The sequence below is a fragment of the Psittacula echo genome, assembly GCF_963264785.1.
Source record: "Psittacula echo genome assembly, chromosome: 5".
Classification (NCBI taxonomy): domain Eukaryota; kingdom Metazoa; phylum Chordata; class Aves; order Psittaciformes; family Psittacidae; genus Psittacula; species Psittacula echo.
In genome coordinates, this window is record NC_137739.1 from 10,897,143 (window position 1) to 10,921,801 (window position 24,659).

Sequence of the window (24,659 nt, forward strand, 5' to 3'; positions counted from 1 at the left end):
GGAGACTCCTTTTTCACAAGGAGTCACGTGGGAAAAACAAGGGGTGATGGGCACAAAATTACTCCTGGGGAGATTCTGACTGAACACAAGAGGAAAATTTTTCACAGTGAGAACAATCAGCCATTGGAATAATCTCCCCAGGGAAGTGGTGGACTCCTTGATGTTGAACACTTTTGAGATTCAGCTGGACAGGGCACTGAGGCGTCTACTCTAGGTCATGCTTTGCCAGAAGAGGTTAGTCCAGAGGATCCTTGAGGTCCCTTCCAGTCCAGTATTCTGTGATTCTGTGCTCCCCTGGAAATGGAAAAGTCACACAGTCAGTTGAAGATGGTATTTCATTCTTGGAATGAGTTGTGTTTGCTTCGTTAGTCTGATACTGGGTATCTTGCATTAAAATAAGTTTCTGGACAGTGCTGTATGCAGGCTGCCTTTGGTGAGAGGCATGTATGGGCAGGCCTTTGTTCACGCTGTTCAATTTTAAGCATGTGTTTAAAGACAACCATCAGAGTTTGCCTTGTTTAAAAACCTCTTGAGAAGTCTTCTTGCAGGTTCATGTGAATTGTTATTCCAGGAGAGCCTGTTTCTACAGAAAGACTGGAGGTTTCACGGTAACTGTTGGAGTCAGTGTATTTCAAAGTAAACATATTTGGCTCTTAGAGTTATTTAAGTATTATTTCAACAGTGTAAATTATTTATAGGTCTGTTTCTCTGTAGTTACTGTTAATGTCAGGCTATGATATTTGTGCTAAGTGGTTGTTTGGAGTGAACTCTATTGATTTTTTTTTTTATATTTTTTTATTTTTTTTTTTAATGTTTTTTTTCCCTTTTAATGTACTTAGTGTAACCTGTGGTGTAAATTTGTTTCTTGTCTATTTGAAAGATACCTCCACCCCCCCAGCTCTGGATTGAAACAGAATGATTAATTCTTAGAAGCACAGTCTCTCCCTTCAGCGTGTCCACTTTCCCCTTAGGACTCATGTCTGTCGAGGACAGTACATACTGTAAAGAAGGAAAACAGAAAATCTCTTTTCATTATATTTTTGGGACACCTTTCCTGTTGCTGTTAATCTGTAGAACTACTAATGCCTTTTCTACACCTCTTTGTAGCCTGTTGTATCACACAGACTACCTGGTAATGCGTCTTTGGCCAGCTTCTGCGAGATAAATGGCAAAGAATCTCTTAAGTAGAATCATAGAATAGTTAGGGTTGGAAAGGACCTTAAGATCATCTAGTTCCAACACCCCTGCCATGGGCAGGGATGCCTCACACTAAACCATATCACCCAAGGCTCTGTCCAACTTGGCCTTGAACACCGACAGGAAAGAAGCATTCACAACTTCCTTGGGCAACCCATTCCAATGCCTCACCACCCTTACAGTAAAGAATTTCTTCCTTATATCCAATCTAAACTTCCCCTATTTAAGTTTTAACCCATTACCCCTTGTTCCTATCACTACAGTCCCTAATGAAGAGTCCATCCCCAGCATTCCTATAGCCTCCCTTCAGATACTGGAAGGCTGCTGTGAGGTGTCCATGCAGCCTTCTCTTCTCCAGGCTGAACAGCCCCAACTTTCTCAGCCTATCTTCATACAGGAGGTGCTCCAGTCCCCTGATCATCCTCGTGGCCCTCCTCTGGACTTGTTCCAACAGTTCCGTGTCCCTTTTATGTTGAGGACACCAGAACTGTGCACAATACTCCAAGTGAGGTCTCATGAGAGCAGAGTAGAGGGGCAGGATCACCTCCTTCGACCTGCTGGTCACGCTTCTTTTGATGCAGCCCAGGATACAGTTGGCTTTCTGGGCTGCGAGTGCACACTGAAGCCGGCTCATGTTAATTTTCTCATCGACCAGCACCCCCAAGTCCTTCTCCACAGGATGGAGTGCTACTGTTTTTCTTACTGAAACAGTTTATTCCAAATAATACTAATTTTTTTGAGAATGTCGTACTCTCCTTTTTCTTGTCTGTCTCCAGCGAACTGTAGGGACTTCAGAACTGCTGAGGTGCTGGTAGCCACATCTGTAAATTCTTCTGTGACCTGTTGGGTACATTTCAAAAGGCTAATATCTGTGATACAGAAAATAACGGAAGAAGCATTAACTTTGTGTTGAGATTTGCTGTTGGTTTAGAAACCTGCATTTAGCTTGATGATGAAGAAGTAGAGGAGTTGGGGGAGGACAGGGATATTTGAGTTGAGATCAACTTAGATCTTAACTTAAAATTAGAGTTAGAAGTTTGTTAGAATTAGAAAATTCTGGTTTGATATGACATTAGTACACACTGTGTGTATACTACTACACTGTGTGTGTACTAATGTGTTTTAGTACAGACAGATTCTGCTTCTAGAAGCAACTCATAAAGATTTTGGCCTGTGAATATACAAGCTGTAGAGGTGTTCCTTAACTGAATTTCAGTCTTTCAAAATCCTCTTTGTAAGTGCTGTTGAAATACTGTTTGTGTCCAAACTATATTTTTTGGATGAAGCAAACCTTTGAAGCATCTTTAGTTAATTTAGCGGTTCTTGTTAATTTTCTATCCTTACGTAGTAAGAATGTCTTGTTTATCTTGAGAAAGCAACTTTTTCTGCTTGGCACTCATGAAAGTTCTTGAAGCAATTGGAATGCATTGATCAATTGTGGCTAATTATCCATTAGAGCTTTGATGTTTTTATTTGCAGAGGTGACACTCCTTACAAAGCAAGCTGCCTGAGCTTTGTTTTTGCTTTGTAAGTACAGCAGTGCTGCTCAGTGCAGAAATTACTTTGATTCTTCCTGTAGGATATTCAGTTGTATCAGTGCTCAGGCTTATGCAGAATTTTGGAGACATTTTCTTTCCTAAGGCATATTCACAGTGCAAGCATGTGATTAATTGATTTTTTTTTTCTCCTGGAAAAGGTCAATTTCTAGTCAAGTGTATTAAAAGTTTGTTCTTTATATATCCAGTCATTGGTAAGGGAGCACTTTGCCACAAAATTCTGCCTTTTGTGTTTCAGTAATTATGCAGAAACATTTGTACACTTTTAAAGTGGTCTTGTTGCCCTGGCATAACTTAAATTTGTCTTTGACCTCTGTGAAATGCTTGGAAGAGAATTTAAAATCTTGTTACGAGTGGTAATAAAACACCTGGTCTCCTCTTCAGGGGATTTTTAAAATGTTATTTCTAGCTTTACCAAATTTCTCATCCTTTAATAAAGGATGAAGTAAATTACAATTGTTCCTGGCATTTGAGTACTTTTCTTTGACTTAGGTTACTACTGAAGAGCAAGACTCTCTAAATGCTTCATGATTCTGTTGCAGTAGGCTTTTATTAGAGCAGTTAGCTTAGGTAGAGGAGTGGAGACTTCAGCACAAGTCAGGCTTCCTCTGAATGCTGCTTGCTAGGTCATGATTTAATTCTACAAACTGATTCTTGATTTTTTTTTTTTTTTTTAAGGCATCCTTGTTACTGACTTCAAAAGTGAGTATTTTTGAATGAGTATTTTTGTCAGACCTCCAGATCTGCAGATAGGTTTAGGTGAGCTCTCACCTCAGCAGAGGTAATGGTCCTGCCACTGGGCCTGCACTGAAACAGAGTTAATATTTTTTTTTTAATTTGGTAACGCCACTGGCTTTCTGCCATAAAATGATTAATCTTTTCCTTGCTTCTCCATCTGTCCTGCTGGCATATACATCCCAAGCACCATGGAGACTTTCTTCTGGACCATGTTACCATAGGATGAGATAGTAATTAGTAGAGACTTTTTTTCTTTTTTTTTTTTTTTTGTCAGTAAAGAGATACAGGATGGTGCCAGCATAGTAAAGAAAGCCTGTGTTTGCCACTTCACACGTGAATGTAAATTCCTAGTGGACCTCTCTTTTACACTTCTTGGAGAGCCTTAATTAGTTAGGTGGACCTTGCTTTGTGTCAGAGATTCATGTTTCATACCAGAGGGAGGTAAGAGTCCAAAGTGCGAAGTCCTCAGCATGTGCCTGCCTGGAAAGCAGCTCTTGTACCAAGTGTGCAAGCAAAGTGTCTGAGTAGAGTCGTGGCAGTAGCATACAGGGACTGAGGAGGGGATTAATTCCAGGTAGTTGATGCTAGGTCATAGCAGCTCTGGAACTGAACCGGTGGTGAAGCAGTGCAGATGGCAGAGCATTAGTCTCTATCTCTCCTGGAGTTACCACTCTGGGAAGCAGAAAGAAGCCTTCTGAAGGGAGTTCTGTCCTCTTTCACTGTTGTTTACTAACAGTATTAAAAGCAACTGAATTGTCTGACAGTCTGAATTTCTGATGTTGTCCCATTACTTAGTGCAGTACTTTGTATACTTTAATTGATATCTTCTGAGACACCCGACTGCTTCATTTCCTTGTCTTAAGCAAAAGATAAGAAAGATCAAAAAGTAGAAAGTTGAAATTATTTAAGCCAAGCAAGGTGACACACTTCTTGGTAGCAAAATCATTTCAGTTAATGGGAAGAGAGAAGGGAGACAAAATGCTGAGCTTGTTAACCAAGTTGCATGTTGAAAGCCCGGATTTCAAGTAGGTGTAGTAATTTGATGACAGGGGATATGAAGGCTTAGTCTGATAATGGAGTATTAAGTGACTGGTTTTGGTGAGGCCCATAAAAGAGGAAAGTAAAGGGTGCAAGGGATTGCAGTGGCTTGGTGGCAGCAAGTACAGAAGAGGTTCTGAATCATCTCTGTCTGTGGTGGCTTGTGACAGTCCTGTCTTGAAGGCAGGAGCAGTATACCTGTGTTTATATACCAAATCATTCTGTTCATGCTGAGCCCGAAGGATATTTCTTGGATCTGTGGGTCATAGTGGAAAGTGCAGAATTTACATTTCGTACCAGCTTGCTCTTAAAAAGTAGAGAGAAGAAAAGTGTCCCTAATGTGTCGATAAGGTAATAGGGGATTTTGAATTAAGCATGTCAGATGCTGAGTTGCAGCTGCTCTGGAAGGGCTGGATTATTTATGCATAGTTGCTCTGACAACCAAGGGCTATTGATTATGGTATAACACTAAAGTTGCAGCTCAAGCATTCAGAAAACTGAATCATTGTTCACAGGTAGCTTTTGAAGGGTGAAGTAGTTATTGTCTTCTTGGTATTTAGCATGTTATTTCACACTGAGTTATTTCAGCGATACAGCAGGAGGAAGTAGGGGGAAGGTTCTTTGCAAGTACAAGGGATTTAGAAGAAAGCAGTAGTGAGTGACAGATGCGTCTTACTAGAGCACTTTATACTTTTGAACAGGCAAGCTCTCATGTATGCAGCTCTTCAACACTACTATTAGTTTGTGAAGACCTGGCCTTTTATCATGAGAGATCGTGTCTAAGATGTCTCTGCTCTCTCTTTTCTTTCCTTAATTATGACATGTATTTTCTGTTCTCTGAAATAACTCAAATTGTAAATCTGGGTCTTACAATTAAATTGATTTTAGCTTTTGTACATAGACAAGTCCAGAAGAATGTAAGGGTAGCGGTGGCTCACTAAAAAGGCTGTCTTTGTCTTCCTCTTGTAACTATCTTGTCAGATTCACAGACATGGGAACAGTTTAGTGGGGGGAAAAATGGTCTGACCTTTCTATTTTTCTGTTGCCAAAATGGATCTGAGAGAGAGTGGCATACCTAGTAGATTGGTTGTGTATCCTCACGCTGCACTGCAGAGGCTGTAGTTCTTCACAGCACCCCTCCCCAGGGGTCTTCTAAACCATTCCCTATCGTACTTTCAGTTCGCTCCCATGTCCTCAGATAATCTTTGAGGTGCTGACAGGAGTAAACTGGCAATAACAGTGGCTCTTTGAGAGCCCTGGATACTGTCCTCTGCTAAACATGGTGGGGAATAGCAGAGGTCTTTGTGCCTTTTCTACATGGAGATGTTAATCTGAGTGTCATAATCTACCTGTCCATCTCTCTACTTAGGAACTTAATTATCTGTGAGACCTTTAACAAAAATGGGTAAAATTGACCAGTGATTTACAAAGCGATTAAACTGATTGGAAGCAGGGGGAGAAGATGGGATGCCAATAGTCACAGCACTATTGCTTAAGCCTAGTTTCCTTAGGTTATCCAGCTAACAACTTCACTGCAATCACTGTCAGTCTGAAAAGGCAGCTTAATTGCTACTGGATTGAGTGTATGAAATTCTCTCTTGCAGTCCATCCTGTCTTGATCTTGTGTCATTAGAAGAGCAGTCATCTGAAGTTGCACTAAGCCATATTCTGTCTAGTAGGGTTCTGCTGTGCCAAGGAAGATACAGTGTTTCGATGCAGTTTTGGGGTTTCTGTACTGCACCGCTGCTTTCCTGGACTTTGATACTTTTCTGTGGGTTTGTTTAATGGTCTTGGCAGCCTGGTCAGAGTCTTAAATGATTTTTACTTTCTGGAGTAACTTCTTCTCAACCTTTCTGTATAGGCAAACAGACGGGAACTTGTAATTCACTTTCAATTATTAGGTTCCATTTAATAAAGAATTATGCATATAAAAATGTCAGTGATACAGTCAGACACGATACCTCTGATTATAGGTCTTACGGCTTTTGTGAATTCCTGTTGAGTAAAAGCACACACTATTTAGATAAAAGATTGCATTAATCTTCAGAATTTCAGTGATATTTGGTCACTTACATTTTTTCTAATTTTTGCTTTGAAGCTGTAGAGCTTCAGCTCTTCCCTGTTGATATGTCTTTGCTAAATAGGAAATATTCCTATTATCACCTTCCTATGCGCTAAATTGGTACTTTAGGTTCATCCAATCCTTACCTTAATAAGATAAACAAATTAATAAGCTTAAATAGTAAGCTAAATAAATTAGGGTGTGATTGCAATTAGATTCTGTTGCAGCCATGCATTTTAGTACTTTGAATAGTTGTTGAGGGTTTTCTGAATCCTGTCATTTTGCATACTGTTCATGAACTAATACAGCATGATCGTTGTCATTGCAGTAGCTTTCACATCAAGCCAAACATAAAGAAGTCACTGCATGCTTACCCATTTTTTTTTTTCAGACCTCCTGTTGCCGTACTAAGAGCTCAGGGCTGTTGTTCAAGCACTTTGCAGATTCACAGCTTTCAAAGTCCAGCTAAGCTGTCTAGCTTGCTTCCTTTCTTTCTAGGACTGTTTTCTAGTTAAAAATCTAGTAGGTATGAAACTGAATATGAATGGTAACTATTTTTAGTTTACAGAATTGGATCATAATCAGATTACTTCAGCCAAGCTTATTTTCTGCTGAACCCATGTTGGTTTGAATTCTTTGATTCTTATATTAACCTTTCAGTGGTTTTGCTGCTCTCAGGCTGGTCCAAATCTGATGGTATTTTTTTAGTTTTGGTTTTAAATACTGGCCATAATAACCTTCTATTTTTGTACAGAAGAGTCAATGCTTCAAAACTTAATGAAAATCAAAATTTAACTTAAAGGTAAGGAGGGGGTTTTGATTTTTTCTTCCCCTGGACTAGTCTGTCTGGACCAACTAACAAAAAAAAATTAACATTAACTCTATGTAGGCAGTGGTGGTACAAGATACTGAACTGGGAGTGTTGTCAGAGGTGGGTGCTGCTTCTTTGCATGTGTCTGCAATGAGGATGCTTTCTTTCTTGCAGGAAAACTGATAGTGAGCTCAGTCTGTCCTGCCAGTCCCCTTTATTAAGTTTGGAAACCCTGGAGAAAGGTGGGTTGGGGCAGCCAGAGGAAAGCAGAGCTGCCCAAAGGAAAATGGGTAGTAAGGAGCAGAAGTGTGTACAGTTCTCTGGTTTATGACAGCATATTGGCGGGGAAGCTAAAAAAGGGATTGTGAATAGGAAATTGAGTGCTTGTAACAGTGAATGGTTTTTGCAGCATGTTGTATTAGTTGCATGTCTTGGGAGCATCAGAGGAATATGTGGTAATGAAGTAACTGAGTGAGATAAATGGCTGTAGTGCTAAAGGTGAAGGGACAGTTAATAAAAACTTAAGAGTAGGAGGAAAGGACAGGATTTATTTATGGCCTAGATGCTTCCTGTACAAAGAGAACAGCTCCTTGATGTTCAGCTAGAGGAAGTTCTGTGATATGTCAGAAGTGATAAAGAAGGGAGGAAAAGGGTAAGTTTTTAAAAATAGAAGAAATGGTATAGTATAAAGGTCCATTCTGGTCCTAAGGTATCTTTTAAATTAGATTGGTGAACTTCTTATTTCAGTCCCACCAGCTTGGAGTTGAGCCATCAGATGAGGTATATAAATTTGGTTACAGACTTGATCTGTAATATCTGTGAAGCTCCAGGTGCTAGAGGAAATTGAATTGCTGTTCTGAAAATAACCAAAAAGTAAACCAAAGACAAGTACCTCCCACACCTGCTGCTCAAAACTTGTGTAGTCCAAGTCAGCTAAACAAAGGTTTGGTTTTCTTTTTTCAGCTTGGAAGTTTCTGCATTCCTTGGCTGGTGAGAGTATAGTGAAATACCCTATTTCGTATCCACTCTCTGTAATAGATTCCAGTATCTTAGTGAGTTGCTATAGTGATATAAAAGGGAACAGAATCTACTTGTCTTTCTGGGATAGCAGAATTATTAAATTAAATGTCTTTTCCATTAAAGGAGAGAGTAGTATTATTCTGTTTCTGAGAAGAACTAATTTAGAGTAGAAATAATGTGTTTAAGCTGGTTTCCTGCATTAATCATGCTACTTCTTCAGGTGCTTCTAGCCTTGACTTCCAGTTCTGTGCTAGGATGGTTTATAGCACCTCTGCATCTCCCCCATCACAACTGATCAACAGCTGCATAGAGAACACCTGGCTTGTGAAAATGTCTGCTTTACTCTGTCAGAAGTCACTGCATTTGTGAGCACAGAACCAGGCAAGAAACAGGAGTTGCACAAAATTGTGACACAGAAATGTGAGGATAAAATGTGAGTTGCCGGAGGATAAGGAGGGATGAAAGGAGCCACCCGGGATAGAGATCAGAGAAGATGGCCTACAGAAAATGGTGCTTGAGAAAGGAGATCAACTGACAGTTAAATGAACTGATGGAAAGGAAGAGAAGGCAACAGGGGAAGGAGCATCCTTAAGCTTAGTACAAACTGGGAGTGAAGTGCAACATAACCCAGGTTTTCAGAGAGCTTTCTGCTTCTGTTGTGGAGGAAGTGCACCAGCTACCATGCTAATAGGTTGAATCTTGAGTGGTGCTGTGATATGCACATCCATGCCCATTTGTTGCAGGTGAAAAAGAAACAACTCGCACTGGATAGCTTTTCGATTTTGTTCCTTCCAGGAAAGTAAATTTAACAAACTTTAAGCAGCATACAAATCTTTGTGTTAACTCGGAGTCCTTCATGAAAAGACCGTTCTTACCAGGTTGCTGACTCCCATGTTCGTGTTGATTTGTCGTTTTTAATGACTTAAATATAAAAGCAAAGGTCTTCTGAGTATCTGCCTTCTTCCTCCACCTGCCCCCTCATTTCACATCGGAAAAGAACTGGGGGAAGAGGCAGAAGCATTTGAGCCTTCTGAGTCACTTGGTTCGGAGCTGCTGGTTTCAGTTTGCAGAATGAATAACCAGTGTAAAATCTTTACTATGTGCAGGCTTGATCATCTGATTATATTTTGCCAGTTGTTTTTTGAGATTTCAATTAGCAGTGGTTTAAATGAAGTTCTGAGGAAGGTCACCTTATCTTGATGCTCAGATTAACCAGGAAATGCCAGCTAATGCCTTATGCAGTAGGATATCTTTCTGTGTTGATACACAGGGGTTTTGCCCCATTCTTGCTTTTCTTCCATCTCCTATTTGCTGCCTTCGCACTGGTGAGGTGCTGGCAGTGCTTTGCTTTGCTGCTGGCTCTGTTTGCTGGAGGTGCTTGCTGCTGGAGTAAATGTTGAGCTGCTCTTTAGGTTGCTAGTAACAGCTCTGAAAGGCTGTTGATCTTAATGCTGTTTGTCAGCAGGTTGTTCTGCCACTAAAATTCCTTGTTGATCCCAGCCTCGGTTGAAAACTATTACGAATAGATAAGAGTTCATTAGAGCAATTCTTGCATTGTGGTGTGCACTTCTAGTCTCTGGAAATCACAGTTCTGTTAGTAAGTGTAATTCCTCTGAGGCAAAACTGAGCTTAGAAAACCTGAAACTATGAACATCTCTGTGTTTTATTAAACTCATCTTGTATATGGTCCCTCCTGACTTTTGTCTTTGTATTTACTTCAGGGACTGCCACAAAAGAAAGATCTTACCACCTTTTCAGATTTATTTTTTTAAGATGGACTTCAAACAAAAAAAGTCTTTAGCAGTTTGTTTCAGTGGCCATAATTTACAAAAAAATTAAAGTGTAGGTTAAAGGGCATGTCTAATGTTTTACAGTGTTATCAAACTACCTGCTTTTTTTAAAGTTGTAGACTGGTATAACTCTTCAGCCTTAGGTTCTTTTAGTTGATTGAAGAACAGCTTTAGAATTGGAACACCATGTGGCAGATAGCAGGTTTAAAAAACCACAATGTTTCAAATGGAAGCTGCTCTGCTTCTGGCTCGGTTTCAAAGAATAGCAAGGCATTTCTTAAAATTTCAATCAGGTATCTGTTAGTTAATGATCACCTAGAAGAGGAGAAATTATCATCATCATATTAAGCACTCAGTTTGGAAGGCTTGACAGGTTGCTTTGTTGTTGTACTGAGTTGTGATATGTTTAATAACAAGATCTATTGAAAAGGAAATATTTTAATACAGTAAACCTGTTAGTATTGCAGTTCACTGATGCTTTTGGGATGTTCTAGTAGCCTAGAGTTGTAACAAACTTAAAATGAAATGTTCTGTTCTTCATCTTTTGAGACAGAAATATTTGTAATATTTTTCCCAAAAAAGTATTTTAAAACATTTTTCCTGTAATAAAAATGTTAACCTTTCTTGAGAATGAAATGAGATGAAGAAAACCTCTCTGTTTTTTTTGGAGGAAGAACTTAAATTTGGTGTAAAGTTTGCTTAACATTCTCACTGGCTAAAGAAAATCTCCCACTTTTTGAAAATTCAGCTGTGTTTTAAGATTCTGCCAGAGGTTTAGAATGTTACCCTGCACAAACTGAACAAGTCAGTGTTGGGCAACTTTGTTGCCTGCACTGGGTCTTTTCCATCTCCTCCCCTGGTGATCAGGTCTCCCCTGAGCCTTTTTTTCTCTAGGCTGAGCAAGCCCGTCTCTCTCAGCCTTTTATCACATGGCTTCCCAGCCCTTGGATCATCTACATGGCGATTCTCTGGACCCTCTCCAGCCTGTCCAAATCTTTCTTGTATAGCAAGGACCAAAACTGAACACAGTACTCCAGGTGTGGCCTGACAAGTGTTGAGTAGAGTGTGATAATGACATCTTTATATCTGCTGGAAATGCCCTTGTTGATATAACCATTTGCTGCAGCTGTACAGTGTTCACTCATATAGAGTTTGTTGTCCACTGGGACCCCAAGGTCCTTTTCCACAGAGCTGCTCCCTAGCTGGGCCGATCCCAGCCTGTGTTGCACTTCTAGATTATGTTTACAAATGAATAAAATTTATAGTTGGGGATTTAGACAAAAGCAGAAACGGAGTAAGAGCCAAACAGCTAATGTTCCTATTTCTGGCCTCTGAAAGGTTTAAGTAGTCATAAGCTGCTTTCTCAGAATCTCACTTTTTAGTTTCAGAAATGTTCTTTACTGCTAGTCTGGTGCACCATCATAGTATTAATAAGTAGCTGTAGGTATCATATGATCCTTTCTCATACTTTGTCTGAAATAGTGGGCTAAGATGAGTGGATAAGTTTATTAAATACTTCACTATTAATTCCTCAGAGAAAAGTTGCCAAAATAATAATAATAAAACCCTAACATACAGTCCTACAGAAATACAGAAAATATGGTTGTTAATATTTGTGCAGTGTGATGGTAGCTGTACTTTTCTATAAAAGCTGTCTTTACTAGTCGGGTTTTGATGCTGCTAAGCAGTGTGTTTTTTGGACTTATATGCTGTTTGAATTATTCAGCTTTACAGCGGAAGATGGCACGTATCTGATAACCTCTTACATTGACAAGGAACAACTGCTGGTTTTTTTAACATGTATGTAGTGGGTCAGGTTTTTCTGTAAAGATTTAACAGTTTGTAGAGTGCAAAAAGGCCTGAATCTGGCAACAGCCGCTTGGCAGGATGCAGGTTAAGGGAGTATTTCCTAACGTAAAGCTGCTTCAAATGTGATTGGGCCAGCTGTCTGAAACCCAAGTGTACAAAGTACACTGACAAAGAGGACAAGGCACAGTCAAACTGTGTTTATTGGACTCTGCCCCGACGTAATTCAGTGATCTTAACCAGTGCTTCATCAACTGGTCCTACAGCTTTATTCCTGTAAGCGGGGAAAAAACAACCACTGAGCAATTCCTTATGATGAGATTGTTACATGGGCAAACTGATGTGCACGTTTCCTCTTCCAGCCACAGGAATAGTCCTCCTAAATCCCTGCTGGTAAGGAGAGTGAAAAGACCAGGAGCATGGAAAACCACTGTGTTGTATTTGGAAGGGCTGAAGAGGTCAAAAGAAGGGGAAAACAGGATTTAATATTTCAAGACTTGCACAGTGGTTGGATTTGTATTTAAGACATTCTGACAGGTGATAAGGTCATCTAGAAATCCTCCCAGTGTGAGACGGGGGGAGCACAAACATGATCTGTCAACTTTTATTTCCTCTTTATTTGGAGGGGGAAGGAGAGTCCTAGTCTTAGTTGTCCTCTTTGAAAGAAGTAAATTCCTGCTAAAATGTCTTTTCAGGACCTTTTGTCCAGTGTGATACTAACTGGCTCAAGTAATAGAGATTTCACCATTTCTCTTGAGAGACTGTTCTGCAGGCGAAATGCCTCATCAGATGGACAGTGTTCTCTTTACTCATTCGGAAGGAGTCACGTTTCTGCTTGCCCTTCTTAAGGAGTTTTAGGGGTCTGATTTGTCAAGGATGTCAGCCTTAGATAGATGTCCTTTTGCTCAGACATTTTTCCTCAAGTACGAAATCATAAGTAGATAAGCATTTGCTGGATGCCTCTGTATATTCCCCTCCCTTCTAGTCTATGTACAAAGTCATGCTTTGTGCACAGTGTTACAGGATTTGAGGTTTTGTTGGTTTTCGACAGTTTTTGTGGTGCTAAAAATAGTAATTTCTGTCAATGCAGATTAGGAAGGATAGTTCTTGTTTTCCCCTTTGCATTCTTATAATGATTTTGTAAGTTAAGTTGCAAGGCTTGAAGAGCACAACTGTGAATTTGTAAAATTTTTTTTTCATACTTTTATTTAAAGTTGTAAAATTGATACTATAATATTGAGCAACTGACACTGGAATTCGGTCTCTGTGAATGCAGAGATCAATATTTGACATATGTTTTCTTAATGTACCCTTGGAATCAAAGAGATTATAATAATTTCATTCATTCTTTTCCAGATGGGAATGACAGGTAACACTAGTCCCTTTGGGCAGCCTTTCAGTCAAACTGGAGGGCAGCAGATGGGATCTACAGGAGTAAATCCTCAGTTACCAAGCAAGCCAGGCATGGCGAATAGTTTGTCTCCCTTTCCGGCCGACATCAAGAGTACTCCTGTCACCAGTGTGCCAAACATGGTGAGTCGTACTTGCATGTTTCCCTTATTCATCATGTCTTGATCATGCATTCTAAATTCTTGGGTGTGATACAGCTTTGGCAGCATTACTGGACCACTACTCCGCGGTCATTTAAACATCAGAGTTGCCCGTGGTTCCTCACTGTTACTCTGTAGTGCATGCAGTAACTTAACTTTCTAAGAAATCACAGTGCTTTGGTGTAAGAACTGTATTACTTCCTTTCATTTTGTCTGGTACATTTAGTTCCAAACCAAATTAAAATGTCTTCTCTGTAAGTGCCGTTTGTAAGTTTAAATTCCTAAATCAATTATAATGTGTTAGATAAAACATCAGCTTCCTGAAACAACATAGTACCTTTCATATCCTTTGAATCTGAAGTGGTAAGCATGCCACATGCTTCTCAGTTTCTATTGTGTGTGACCTGCAGCTCACAAGCTTATGAGAACAGTTCTTATCAGGATACCTTGCCCAAGTTTGTAGTATTCTGTTTACTAGAGCTTTCTTTATAAAGTGAAATGAAATATTCCCATTTGTCTCAGTATGTCTGCGTATTAATCAAACTGCTTGTGTTGTTTCTATGGAAACTCCAGCTTGTTGCATTTTATATTCTTGTACGTGGTAGCAGTTACTATAGAAACTTGTAAAACCTTCCATAAGATGCAAATTGCTTATTTTTCAATTTAACTAGAAAACTAGCTGGTTTTTTGGCACAAGCAATGCTTGTCCTTCCATCAGTGAGTTTGCTATCTGCCTGTCACTAACAAGGCTAAATACGAGAGGGAGCAGAGTGTAATAAACTTCCTCTTTTCTCCTGATTTTAGAGGACCACTTCCTAGTTTTCCTTTAGTTACAGTATGAAATCTTTGCTTAATATCATCTGTCATTTACTGCTTATGATTATGGAAAGGAGCTAGTGACTAGAATTAAGACCTTGTTCAGAATACGACTTGCACTCATGCAGAATAGTTCTAAAAGACAATCTGTTGCGTGACTATTCTGATTTTGTTTTTAAAATACTTTAAGTTTAGATCAGGTATAAAGCAAATGAATTATTGCCCTGATTCTGCAGCAAACCTGCAAATCCTCCTGAAGTGCTGTGTTCATCTTGGGGATTGGATCATTCTGAAGCCTAATTTTGTGCTCGTTTAAGTACCAGGGTTTGGGAAGCCTAGATCTTAATGTACTCACTTACTAGTACAGGATGTAATGGCAGATACCCAGGTGGAACAAAAAAGGTATTTGCTATCAAGGGTTGTCCAGTGATTGGGAAGGAAGTAAAAGAAAAAAAACTTTCAGTTTCCTTTCTCCCATCTTGTCCAAGAGGTGGAATACAACCAGGGAAACTTACTTTCCTGGTGCTATCAATTGCAGTTTTCTTTAAAATGTCAGAAATATCACTTGCCTTCTGAGAGGACAATCAGCGCCATCTTCCTTTGTTTCTCAGGTGTCAAAAGCTTTGTATGTCCAATATATCTTTTTCTCCTCAAGCTGATACAGAAAGTAATGGCCATTCCAGCTGATAGGCATCTGTACTGTCGAACCAAAAGGTCTCACCCTGCTTATGGGTCATGTGGTGGTTAGGGTTTTGATTACAGTCCTGATGGGGTGGAATTTTTGTCTTTAAAAACTGAAATTTCCATTTAAACATTTTTATTGCAAAGCCAAGAATTTAAAAGGAAATGTCAGACTTGTTAAAATTTAACCTTTACTTGGCAGCAGTGGGTAAGGCAGTGTAATTATTTGGTAATAGTGCATACATGGCCATATGCTATTCCTTCCACAGGGACTTTGCTCTATTCAGCGTACAATATGAACAGTGCCCTCTGAAAGAGCATCTAGTCAACATTTTGTTCTATTTTTGATGCTCAGTGTGTAGCTGTGGGCCTTGTTGTCTGGATGTAGTAGTATATTTCACTCAGGCAGCTGTTTCCAAACAGTCTTTTCTGTGGCAGTCATTACGGGAGCAGGCACATACTTCAGATTGTTTAATTTTCACAGTGCCTCTCTGAGATAAAGATGTGTTGCCCCAGTTTTAAACATGAGGCTGAGAAGCACAAAAAGACTAAGACTGGAAGAATCTGCTGACTCTGAACTTGAGGTTTGTAGGCTCTGGCTTGCTAAAGCCTTCCTCATTTCATATGTTAAGATGTTATGGGTAAAATAACATTTACATCAGCTAGATGTGTGCTTCCATAACTCATGGAAGTGCTGTTTGTGTCTCTTGTTGGGCAACTAAAATATGACTCAAATAGCCCTTGTGAAAAGTTGTTTGTGACAGAGGCAGCTCCCCAGAGCAGAGTTGCAGTGTATGAACTATTGTGCCATGCTTTCTTGCTGCAATCCCTTTGCCATTTGCTATGTCCTGTGATGCTTTAGGACCCTAGAGATGGCGGTTTGGTTTGAGATGTTTGGCTTTGTGCATGGTCTGCTGGAGACATTGCCTGTCCTGTTTCCTGAAGGAGGCAGGAGTGAAGTGGAAAAGTTATGTTACCATCTGTCAAAAATGAACCTGTGGGGGATCAGTTCAGATTCCATCTGCTACAGCAAGTGAAATACCAACTACATCTTTTTAAGAGGACCTCCAGGGGGGGTTTGGGAAATGATTGGAAGATGGGAGCCACATATCTTGCTAAAACAGTCTTTTATACTACCCTTATCTTAAAGGGCCCTGTAAATACTATTCCATGAGAGACAAACGCATGTGAATGAAAACATTGGTTATATGTGGCATGTCTGACACAGGAAAACAGGTTCCAGCATGATGTTAAACACCTTGGTTACCAATAAGAATATCTAAATAAAAGAAGAGGAAATGAAAAGGTGCAGCTGTTGTCATAAGGCCCCTTAGTCTTGAAAAGCAGGAATTTCTTAAACACTCCTTTTGCCTTTCTTTGTAACCTTGTGTACACTGCAAAAGTAAAGCAAAAGATGGGATGTTTTTAACCTATGTTATTCTAAGTATCATTATCTGTGGCACCCCTGTCCTAAATACTAATTGGGAATTTTCCCACTGCGAGGTGTAAACCTCACACTGGCAGCTGGGATAAACCTCTGCTGCAACAGTGGACTTCTAATCTGAATTCAGGCTGCTCCTCTCCTGAGAAGAACACACTCACTCTTGCTCCCCACCTCCCAAATGAAGTGGTTCTCAGATGTGTTAGTTCATGGCATCTTCCAGCCTACACTAGACCCTGAGAAGCATGTTGGTATAATCTGTTTAATTAGGATAGAAATAACAAACCTTATGGTATTAAAATGATTAAAAGGCCAGCATTAAGGTATTAATTTTCAGTGCCAGCTGGATGGATTTATTCTGTTTCGTTAACTGTGGATCTGAATATTGGCTATTGCTTTGTATGACTGTTACAGGATACAGCCAGTTTTCCTTACAGATTAGGCAGCTTGAAACCTTGAGTGAATGACTTGTTTGAGAAATGTAGATGTTGCTTCTTACATCCTGGGAAGTTTTGGTGACACACTGTTGAGTTTCGGCGTTACTTAAATTGTTCGATGCAGGATTGGCAATGCTCTGCCTGTAGTGAGATTATGCAAAATCTCTGCGGGACTGTGGCAATGAGCCATGCTCTGCACTTTGGCACTCGCTGCAGTGTGCAGCTTATACGGGAACCAGGAGCCTCTTGATATTGGAGTACCCAGACTCTGGGATGTGCTGTCAGTGGGGGGGGAACCCTGTTAGACTTTCCCATCAAACTTGCTGAAGCTTTGCACTGTCTGCAGTGCTGTGTGTTCCAGGCATTGTAATAGATGGCTTCTTCATGGACATACCAGTAAATCAAGTATTTCTACAGGGGTTAGGAGTACAATGTGTGAAGTTCAGCTTCCAGATGCCAGCTTGGTTTCACAGTTATCCCTATGACCAGCAGATGGAGTTGAGAGAATATTACTTTCTGGAAGCAAAGGAAATCGTTTCTCCTCATTTCTCTTGACTTGGAATGGAATGGCACATCTTCTCTTGTGTTTTTTGCCCCCCTGTCCCCGATCTCTTATTAAACAACATCTTGGGTTTTCTGTTGCGTTCTTCTTTGTTTTTCTGGGTTCTTTCGTCTTTTTGATTTCTTTATTAACAGATTTTGATGAGAAGAGAGGAAAACAGTGACTGGGATGAGGATGTCTTAGGTGTGCCTTACTGCAGACCTCCTAGAGAGAGGAAGAAAGCTTTTAAACTGGGAGGCCAGGTTTAATTAGAACAAATAGAACTGTAGCTACTTGAAATAGACAAGTCATATTTTATTCTAGAGATCAGAAATAAAAGGCTTTATAAAAAAAATAACCTCACTGTTGAGTCCTGACAGTGAGGAAGTTTTGCTTTCTTAACCTTTCAGTGATTTTTTTTTTTTTTTTTCCTCTCTCTTGTAGCAGTCAGTCTTCTCTTTCGCTATGGGAAAGGTCTGTGACTGTTGCCCCAGAGACATGCTGTGTTTCTGTTCGCTGCTCTCATCAGTAGTCTCCTGGTCTCTGGTGGGCTTGCTGTTTGCTGTGCTCACCTTCCCTGTGCCTGCCCTGACCTGCATGCTGAAAGTTTCTCATTCACAGACATGCTCACTCCTTCCCATCCTCAGGAAAATCTCAGCTGACATGAAGTGAAGCAGTGGCCTGGTGAACAGCTGGGAAAAGCTCTTGTCCATGTCGCTTACCCATGGTCTTCTAAAGAAGATCTTAATAACCTGGAAATAAATCTGACAGTGTTCAGTGCCAGAGAAGCTATGTTATTTTGTCAGGAACAGAATAGGCATGGCTGTTCTGTATTGGTGCAGGAGCTCTTCCTGGGAACATTGCTTTGAATGGTAGAACCTTTTGGGGTTTGCACTATCTGCAAATACGGTGCCAGGCTGGCAGAAGCTGAAAAAGAGGATCTGCTCTTTCCCCAGAGTTCTGGCTAGTGCTCCGTTCTCCCATTTAGATACACAAAAATATGTGGTAGAGAATATCCACTGCCACTTCTTACTGTCTTCCAGCAGTTGAGGTGAAAGTACTCTAGAGCCAGCACTCTGACAGATGCCTTCCCTTCACATACAAACTTCTCATTTGTCTCTTATCCACAGATTTGCTATTTGGGATTTTTAGTGTTGCTCATTCCTTTGTCTGTTTTATCCCCCAGTAAATCCTATATAAACCTCCCTTAATATTTTGTTTGGGTAATTTCCTGTACGTGAAAGCTGGTCTCTGTCTACAGATTTCCTTTATCAAGTTTTGTCCCTTTTTGTTACTTCAAGCACTTTGATGTGTGTTTCTTGGCATTTGCTGGTCTTTCAAATCAGAAAGACAAGTAGATAAAGCTCCAAAAGTGTATCCTTAAGAAAGACGCTGATCCAGCCCTGATTCCCAGCAAAGTCAACTACACAATATTGAAACCTTTGCTGGTTTTAAAAGAAAATTCCTTTACCAATTAAAAGCCAAGTGCACTGAGGGTGTTCTCTAGGACCAACCATTTGAGTTCTTTCTATGGCACAACCATAGGAGACTCCTCACCTTTTGCGGTTATCATGGGCTTGCAAGGCTCACTCACCAATACCAGCTTCAGAGGTGAAAGTTATGTTCAGTAAGTAAGTGAAAAGTGGAAGTTGAAAATACTCCTATTCACTCTTGACACAAAGGCTCTGCCTGTAGCCATGTCAGTGTCGAAGCTTTGAAATAAATCTTGGGCTCTGAATATATTCTTTGTGTTAAGACTGTGCATCATGTTGGCTTTGTATGCAGGAGCTGAGCATCACCTTACCTCTTTATGTTTGATGGCTGCACGGCAGCCTCTCACATTTGTGCTGCTAACAGGCTAACATAATTTCTTGCCACTCAAGTCCATTGACCTCCAGAGAGCACAATCACCTTCTGATGTAGTGTCCAATTCAGGAAGCCTTCTCCCCCTACCCCTTCCCTACCTCATCTTAAGTCTTCTGCCCACCATACAGACTCAGATTCCGATTCCTCCTACTCCTTGCATGAGGAAATGAAGCATTGCAGGGTTATTGGACACAAATGCTTGTGCTTGTACTTCAGCTCATGTCAGCATCCTTTGTGTGTGCATAAGCCTCCAACCTCTGGAGCCAAAGCAGACCTGCGGATTCCTCGTTTCAGAAGGATCCTTCCTGTTTGGATAGGACTGGCCTGTTCAGACCATGCCTGTTTACAGTAACTGGTGGAACCAGAGAAACCACCATCCACGTGGAGAGTTATCAGAGTGAATTGCAAGAAGCGTAAACTGGTTCTGTGTCTCTTTCACAGGGAAGCTCTAGTAATTAGCCTGGATTCCTAAGTGACTGCACTGAGAAGCGCCTCCTTCCTTGATGTCATTGCAGTTTTGTGCAGAACAGTGCTTCATGGGTTGTTCAGAGCTGGTTCAACACCTGTTAGAGCATTTCTGTCAATGACACTGCAAATACTTAATTCCAGTAGAATTGTGGCTAATTAGAAGTGTGAATCGAGATTCACAGTTCATGCATATATCCAGTTTGTGCCCACTATGTCTTCTCTGAAAGGGACCCTCAAGATCACACTTCAAGCCTCTGATTAAAGGGGAATTGAAGAGGTTTGGGGGTGTTCAACCTTGTGTGAGTGAAGGTGGGATGCAACCTTGCTCCCTGCAGATACTGAAAGGGTTGGGGTTTTTTTTAAATGTTAATTGATAGACTGGATGTGCCCATAATGTAAATGCATGTGTGGGTGACAAGTTAAAATCTCTTGTCACTAGTGAATAACATTGCTTTTCTAGTCCTCTGTGGCAGTGGGTTCTTAATCTTACTACAGTTCACTGTTGATTACACACCTGGCTTAAAGAACTAAAAGGCATTTTTAAAACTCAAAATTTGGCCTAATAACAGGGATTGCACAAAGTGGTAATCTTCTGTCGGGGAGAGGGAATGAACATGGAGATATTTGTGTATCTGTGCTGCCAGGAAGCACAGGAAGTTTTTTGCCCTTTGAAACAGGGAGAGGGCAGAGCTGTCTTCTTATGTGAACACATAGTTTCCATAATTTTAAATGGGATTACCTGTTTTGCACTATATAAGTGATGTATTACTCTCTTTCTAGAAAACTGGTTAATGAAGCTACCATCTCTGTCAGAGGAGGTTTTAGCAGGCTTTGAACACGTGATGGGTGTTTTTAATGTGTATGGTGGAGCTCTACAAGGTAGCAAGAGAAGCAGAGCTCCCTCTTTTACCTTGTGTGTCTGCCCATTGAAGCATTTATTTTAATTGTGGGATGAGAAGTGTCTGAATTTCCTACTTCATCAAGAAAATTGTTAGTTGTTCAGGTGCAGCACTATGAAGCCTCCCTCTTGTTCTGGAGTGGAAAGATTTCTGTGATTGACAGAAGATTAGGCACCTTTGGCATGACTGCAGTGTACTTGCGTATGTCCAGTTTTGAATTGGTCCTGCAGACCGCTCACTGTTCTTAAGACAAACTAGCAGAGAAGAGATCAACTTCCTCCAGCAGTGAACAGCCCCGAAAGTAAGATAGGTGGTGGAAAGATCATTCATTGTATTTGTAGGTTTAGGACTTTACATGGTTGAAATAGTGACCAACATAACTCTACAGAGCTTAGGCAATATTCTGAGTTCCTTTTTTGTACCTACCTGTAGACACTGTCATCTGGATCGAGACTGCTAGTTCTTCTAACTAGCAGTACTCCACTTTTCTGCTTTTTTCTTACTGAATCTTCAAGAAATTCCTTTGGGTAAGGGCATCTGTGCTGATACAGCTGTAGTCACGTCTGTTAACTGGGAGGGTAGCAATAAAAGGAAAACTTTGGCTTGGGAAACAATTCTTTGACTGGGATGAAAGCATCGCTTCCAACAAGATTTTCTTTGGCATGGTCTCTGTATTTTTTTGCAGATTGGCTGAACTAATTGTTTCCTATTTGTGACCCAAGAATTGTTTTAGGAAAACCTGTCTACTCTTGTGGATTTGTTCACAGAAGAAATGAAAGAATTCATTTCAGTTTCATGCACTGGGAGCATAAGTGGATGGGTTTCCTTCACCCTGCTGTTTTGTAGACTGGAATTTTCTGGGGAGTCTTTCTTAAAGGTCAAAAATAGAGTGGGCTTCAAATAGTGTTTTCTGTCACTTTAGAAGGATTTTCCTTAAATATAGTAAGCATGCTTTGGTCAGTAGTGCTTTAGACAGCACTGAGCTATTTCCTCTGTTACCTCCCCAGTATAATCCTGTTCTTATATTCTATTTATGAATGTTTTTAATGGTTGATTTTCCTTAGGTAGCTTGGAAGGTGGTGAGCTTTTCTGTGGTAACCTGTTTTTATGGTGCATAATCAAAGCAATACTTGGGACATTTTAATGTTTACTCATGAGATTAATTCAGGCTGCAAATCACAGGGATTTAAGCACTTTTACAGTCCCGTATCTGCTCCTGCTAGTGGAGTCATTGCAGGTTTTGAATGTGTTTAATTTTGAAAACGAAGTTTCTACGTTTGTTGTCCTTCAAAGGTCCAAGAAGGTAGTAGAAAAGCTCTAAATTTGTGCTGAAGAAATTACATGTTAAGGAAGCTATTTCTCTTCTGCAGTGATATAAGCTATGTCTTAGACTGAAGGTCTCTGTGGATATGTGGGATCTGTCGGTTAGGGCTTGAGCACTGGTACAGAAGTGTGTCCATGAAGAATGAATGTTGGAAACAAAACAGTAGATTTTACAAGCTGATACAATCTAGCATCTTCATGTAGTTAACTCTAGCTCACTTCAGCAGACATAATACAATCTAGATTTAGCGACGAGAAAGCTGTGTATATCTTACATCTTGGAGATTTTGTCTGTGAAAGGAATATCAGCACTTAGTTGTGAGAAGAAGGGCTAATTTAGGCTTGGAAAATCAGTTCCACCTTTCACTGTAGCATGTAGAGACAGTCGTGTGATTTTGCCTGTCTTCTTCCATTGGACTCCTCCTTCTGTTGGGGACAAAAAAATAGGATTGAAGCATATAAAACCTATAATATGAAAATATACTAAACAGACATAAATTTCATCTGCAAGTGTGGCAAGGGCTCATTCCTGTTGGAATTATGATCAGTCTAATAAAACTGAAGATTTTGGATGGCTTGTTACTTAAACTGTAATAGAATCATTGAATCAGCTTGGTCGGAAAAGACCTTTAAGATCATCAAGTCCAGCCTTAACCCCAGGACTGTGAAGTCCACCGCTAAACCATGTCACTAAAGGCCTTGTCTACACAGTTTTTGAACACTGAGCGATGGTGTTTCCTCTACTGCCCCAGCCTGTTCCAGTGCCTGACTACCCTTTCAGTGAAGACTTAACCTCCTCTGGCACAGCTTGAGGTGGTTTCTTCTTGTCCTATTGCTTGTTATTTGGGAGAAGAGACCAATCCCCACCTCCCTACAGCCTCCTGTCAGGTAGTTGTAGAGAACCATAAAGTCCCCCCTGAGCTATCTTTTCTTTAGACTTACCAGTTGCAGTTCCCTCAGCTGCTCCTCATCAGACTTGTGCTCTAAACCCTTTACCAGCTTCAGTGCCCTTTTCTGAACCCACTCCAGCAACTCAGTAGCTCTCTTGTAGTGAATGTCTTGACAGAAGAACTTCTCAATATATTTTTACTGTGCCAGGGTTAGAATAGAAATGTTTGAGAATGCTACAGAGGCTAGCATAATATTCCTTATAGTCAGTCATAGTAGAATGCTTGGCAAATAGTTTTGTGGTACTCAAATTATTATTATATGACAATAAGATCAGAATTGAGACTTGCAAACGCGATGCTAAACTATGTGTTCTCTCAGTCACAGATGCAAACCCAAGTACAACAAGTGGGCATCGTACCGACACAGGCAATGGCAACTGGACCAACAGCGGATCCGGAGAAGCGCAAACTGATCCAGCAACAGTTGGTTTTGCTGCTTCACGCTCACAAATGTCAACGGCGTGAGCAAGCCAACGGGGAGGTGCGGGCATGTGCTCTCCCGCACTGTCGAACCATGAAGAACGTCCTCAACCACATGACACACTGTCAAGCTGGGAAGGCCTGTCAAGGTAAGAGGTGCTGCTGAGGCTACTCTTGTAAATGAGCTGTGTAAGGTTTCTTACCTGTTTGTCCAGCAGTGTTTCTTGTCTTGTTAAGAATATGCCTATACCAAAGACGAATGAGTGCCAGAACTGGTTCTTTAATTAAACAACTGCTCCCTTTTTCATTACCTTCACGTGGTTTCCATTTCTGATCTCTCCATAGTTGTCAGTTTAGACAACAGAATGCAGTGTTTGCCCTTTAGAAGTAGGATGGTACCAATATAGCCTTGCAAGGGACTTTTACATCTCCTCTGTATAAAGAGGGTGTAATAGCCACCATGTCTTTGTCTTAGATTTTAGTACTAGTTTCCTTCATTTGTTTGGCAGATACCAAAAAATTCTAGTTAACATTTAGCTGTGATTGCTTGTAAAGGAGAAATAATGGGGTTGCTCTAAAAAATGAAATGAGTTAATTTAAAACCAGTTAACCAAGGAGTGAGATGAGTTAATTCAAAACCATTTAACCAGAGAGTGTCCTTAATTCTATTGCTTTTCCTTGTTACAGTTGCTCATTGTGCATCTTCAAGACAAATCATCTCCCACTGGAAGAATTGTACTCGGCACGACTGTCCTGTGTGCCTGCCTTTGAAAAATGCCAGTGACAAAAGAAATCAACAACGTAAGTAGTTGTTTTCCTGCTCTCACAGAGGAATGATACTGTTAAAGTTGAACAAACTTGCAGTGTAGGAATAAACTTTGAAAGTGTCCCAACAAACTTCATTCTGTTTAATAATCTTGTATGAGGACGGATATGCTAGTGAATTCCCCTTTCTGATCAGTGAACCCAATTTATTACTGAAATACACAATAATTGAAAAGGGAGAGTATCAGATAAGCACACATCTTTTTTTTTAAGGACTGTGGTGACTTCTAACTTGTGTTTCATTGTGAGGCAGATCAATAGATTCCTGTTCCAATGCAGCTTTGGATGTAGGTAGGGTTTTGCGGAAGATAGAAGCTACTTCATTGTTTTTCAGCTAGAAACAACTTAAATCAACATGCTAGTAATTAAGAATGATAAAAAAATGGACAAAAAATATTCTTGTGTGCAGAAAGATCTGGTCTGG

The 24,659-nt window shown here is 40.3% G+C and overlaps 1 protein-coding gene across 12 annotated transcripts in view; it reads left to right on the forward strand.

Annotated features, from left to right (window-relative positions):
• Positions 1 to 24,659, forward strand: part of CREBBP (CREB binding lysine acetyltransferase) — a 98,147-nt gene that overhangs the window by 23,537 nt on the left and 49,951 nt on the right. For 9 of the 12 annotated variants that reach the window (XM_080619663.1, XM_080619666.1, XM_080619656.1 and 6 more), the window contains 3 exons: positions 13,375 to 13,551; positions 23,310 to 23,559; positions 24,098 to 24,211. In XM_080619663.1, the coding sequence (XP_080475789.1) occupies positions 13,375 to 13,551; positions 23,310 to 23,559; positions 24,098 to 24,211 (541 nt within the window). The remainder of the gene's footprint in view (positions 1 to 13,374; positions 13,552 to 23,309; positions 23,560 to 24,097; positions 24,212 to 24,659) is intronic. The other 3 variants (XM_080619664.1, XM_080619659.1, XM_080619661.1) reach the window with 1 other exon arrangement.